The sequence below is a fragment of the Sinocyclocheilus rhinocerous genome, unplaced genomic scaffold (genome assembly GCF_001515625.1).
Source record: "Sinocyclocheilus rhinocerous isolate Xijiao unplaced genomic scaffold, SAMN03320098_v1.1 scaffold2308, whole genome shotgun sequence".
In the NCBI taxonomy this organism is placed as follows: Eukaryota; Metazoa; Chordata; class Actinopteri; order Cypriniformes; family Cyprinidae; genus Sinocyclocheilus; species Sinocyclocheilus rhinocerous.
Genome location: NW_015642813.1, coordinates 13,076 through 17,008, shown reverse-complemented (window position 1 = coordinate 17,008; position 3,933 = coordinate 13,076). Strand labels below are relative to the sequence as shown.

General features: G+C 36.8%; 1 protein-coding gene across 1 annotated transcript in view; it reads right to left on the bottom strand.

Moving 5' to 3' along the window:
* The window catches only part of spg11 (SPG11 vesicle trafficking associated, spatacsin), a gene marked incomplete at its 5' end in the record, with an annotated part of 61,897 nt that overhangs the window by 53,300 nt on the left and 4,664 nt on the right, over positions 1-3,933 (bottom strand). Inside the window, 4 exon segments of the mRNA XM_016573675.1 lie at positions 344-461; positions 623-768; positions 1,936-2,309; positions 3,691-3,828. Coding sequence (XP_016429161.1) covers positions 344-461; positions 623-768; positions 1,936-2,309; positions 3,691-3,828 — 776 coding nt within the window.

Genomic DNA, 3,933 nt, shown 5'->3' with positions numbered 1-3,933 from the left:
TAACTATAATTTTAGATAATTATAATAATATTTATATAACTAAGTATATATAGATTTTATGTAAAATATAAAATTTGAATATATATATTTTGTTTTATATTTATAATATGTTTATTTATATTTCCTTGTAACTCGGATGCAATTTATGACACCCAACCAATGAGGTCAAGAGCTAAAATAGAGGCACATTAACGACGCTCTCCAGCCTCACATTTACACCGTTTCTTCTGCCCTTTAATTAATGACCCAGAAGATCAGACAGGACACTTCTTAAGAACTTTTAATTAAGCCGCGGCTGGAGAAGGTGGTTAGTGATCAGAGGATCTCATTAAAGCGGTCTTACTCCTCAGATGGCTTTGGGTCGAGACGGGCAGAACAAACCCAGACGCGGGGCTCAGGATGTTCTCCTTACTCTTCAGAAAGAAATCAACCGTATCCAGCTGGTGGTTCTTCAGGCCGGCCTGAAATCACACCAGAGCAAAAATATCATTCCAGACACAATGCAGCCAAAGGTTTCGCTTCGGCAATGAAAATAAATGGCTTTGAGTGCCTTGATGCCTTATTCTCGGAGTTTGCATGAACAATATTAGAGTTACTCGATATAATTAGTGTGATTATGTACCTGTAGGGCATGTATGGGTATTGAACAGCGTCCCCAGGCGTTCAGATGGCAGAGCGAGTCGACCGTCCCGGCCGTGCCAAAAATCATCAGCCGGTTCAACAGCTCGTCCTGCGTCACACAGAACAAAACCACGGACAGACCCGACGCTAAAACACACACACAAACACACACACACAGTTACATTATTAAGACCATTCCATTGCATACAAACAACAAAAGTATCACAGCATTACAATGCTTTTGGATCATGCACCACGGTATTATTTGAAGTATCCTGGAGATAAACACCATAAATAAACACCATCATTATTAGCAGTAATAGGATATATGCTCAATGCACCATGCTATTACAATCACTGTACCATAATACTACCACAATATTTTTGTAATCACAAAGAAAAAAAAAAAAAAGAGAGCATTTATATATGAAGCCATATTAGTAATTTTTATTATTATGGGATTTCTTTTTATTTTGTATAACAATAAAAATATAAGTATATATATATATATATATATATGTAATGTATAATCTAGCTTTGCAGTACAAATTATTATTATTATTTTAAAAAACAGTACAAAAAAATATAACAATATTGTAAATTGCTTAAATGTTTAAATATTTAAAAGAATGCTTAAATGTTCAAATAAATGATATAAAAAATGTAAAAAAGTTTAAATAAATAAATAACTGCTTAAATACACAAATACATAAATGCTTGTTTAAATAAATTCTGGAATAAAAACAGTAAAAAAAAAAAAAACTTGAATATATGAAATATATAAATAATCAATAAATAAATAATGAATAAATAAATGCACAAATAATAAAGTAAATGCTTAAATAAATGCCTAAATGTTTAAATAAATAGAAAGCCTAAATAGATTGTTGAATAAATACATACATAAATAAATGCATAAATAAATACATACATGCATAAATAAATGCTTAAACTTTCAAATAAATGCTTAATTCCATAAGTAAGTGCGTGTTTAAAAAATGCTTAAATTAATAAATAAATTCTAAAAATTACTGAATAAATGTGTGATTATGCTGGATTTCAAAATGCTTAAAATTAGTAAATAAATGCTTAAATATATACAAACAAATGTTTAATCGATGCTTGAAATACATTTTGTTTTTAAGTCAGTTTAATGAGACTTTTGGGGGCACATAGTTCTTAATTTTCTTGGATTTTGGGCTAAAATATAACCTAGACTAAAGAAATCATCGATCACCCTTCTAGCCAGTGCATCTGAACCACAACAGATGATATGTGGATGTTTCGTCTCATGGGGTCAGAGGTCAGACTCACGCTTCAGTAGCAGACACAGGTGCTCCTCGGCTGATCTCTGGACGGGGGCGGCGGGGGCGTCTGCGCGGTGGTACGTCACGCTTTGACCCTCCAGGTCCCAGTAAGCCAGAACCGTGTTGGTGTTTCCAGGATAAATGAACGTAACGAGCGCAGAGAACTCCGAGACGTTCAGGCCTGCTGCGGTCACTCCGTCCGGCACGTCGAAACACGTCACAGCGCCCCCTGGCTTCACGGAGGGCTGCGAGAGTTTGGCGGTGGCGGCCGCCCGACGGCACTCCACATGAGGGAAATCTCTGAACCAGGGTAACCCCTGAGCCGGGCGCTCCGGAGCTTTAGATCGACTGTACAGCGAAGACAGACGCGCCTCCCACGACCTGAACACATCAGAACGGCACGGAAAATTGAGTAGTAGTAGATTTTTATTTAATGCCATGTCAGCATCAAAGGCTATTTTCATGGCAAAAACTATTCAAAAAAATATAAGTATAACAAATACAATAAAAACCAGCAAACAAACAAACACAAAATTTTTTACATTAACATATGTGACCCTGGAGCACAAAACCAGTCATAAGGGTCAATTTTTTGAAATTGCAATTTATACATATCATGAAAACTGAATAAATAATCTTTCCATTGATATATGGTTTGTTAGGATAGGACAATATTTGGTCTCTTATACTTTTAATAACGACATCTATTAATTTTTAACAGTTAATCACAAACTCTGGATCAACTCCGAGTTTGTTTATATCGAGCTTTGTGAGCCTGATCTAAACCAGGTTGGATTTATTTGGTTTTGTCAACTCTAAACCTACTCTGAAACTCAGAGTTTGTTTATCTAGCTTCATGCAACAGGCCACTGTTGGTTTATACAGTACCTGTCTGTTTGGAAAGGTTTATCCAGGACCGACAGGCTGTGGACGGAGCTCGCGAGACTGTCCTGATCCCATGATTCAGTGGGCCTGAGAAATGGCCGATTAGGGGCTGAACGACAGTGAAGGTGATCTGGATACTTCCTGGAGAAAAATAATCCACAAAAAAACAATAAGAAATAGATCAGGGGGCTGTTTCATAAAAGACGCTAAGAAAAGCAGGGATTAAGTCCAAGTCCAAAACCTGAGTTGAAATAACCTAACAAATCAATCGGGACTAAAGCGGTTTCATAAACGACTATTTAAGTTCACGCAATCTCACTAATTCGATCCAGTGAGTCAAGATCATTTGATGTGCACGCTTATTCTTAAGCAGCCCTTAATGTTGATCAAATGGATCCAGCATGGCAAACAGCGAATATGTGTGCGGTTTAATGCATTCAAGACGTTGTGTTTTCCTCAGTGCATAACTGACACATCACAGTTATATTCTACATCTATAAATGTTGGAAAGTCATGCAAATATATCCATTTTGCTGTCAGGAGTGAACGAAAACAGACGGAGCGCAATAGAATAATAGCGCAATAATTTTGAGCACAATATACATTTTGCTAAAATATTTGTTGTTGGACATTAAATGTGACGCATGTAGATTTTTAATCCTACATATAAGCTTATACTTTTAATAACGACATCTATTAATTTTTAACAGTTAATCACAAACTCTGGATCAACTCCGAGTTTGTTTATATCGAGCTTTGTGAGCCTGATCTAAACCAGGTTGGATTTATTTGGTTTTGTCAACTCTAAACCTACTCTGAAACTCAGAGTTTGTTTATCTAGCTTCATGCAACAGGCCACTGCTGGTTTATACAGTACCTGTCTGTTTGGAAAGGTTTATCCAGGACCGACAGGCTGTGGACGGAGCTCGCGAGACTGTCCTGATCCCATGATTCAGTGGGCCTGAGAAATGGCCGATTAGGGGCTGAACGACAGTGAAGGTGATCTGGATACTTCCTGGAGAAAAAGAATCCACAAAAAAACAATAAGAAATAGATCAGGGGGCTGTTTCATAAAAGACGCTAAGAAAAGCAGGGATTAAGTCCAAGTCCAAAACCTGAG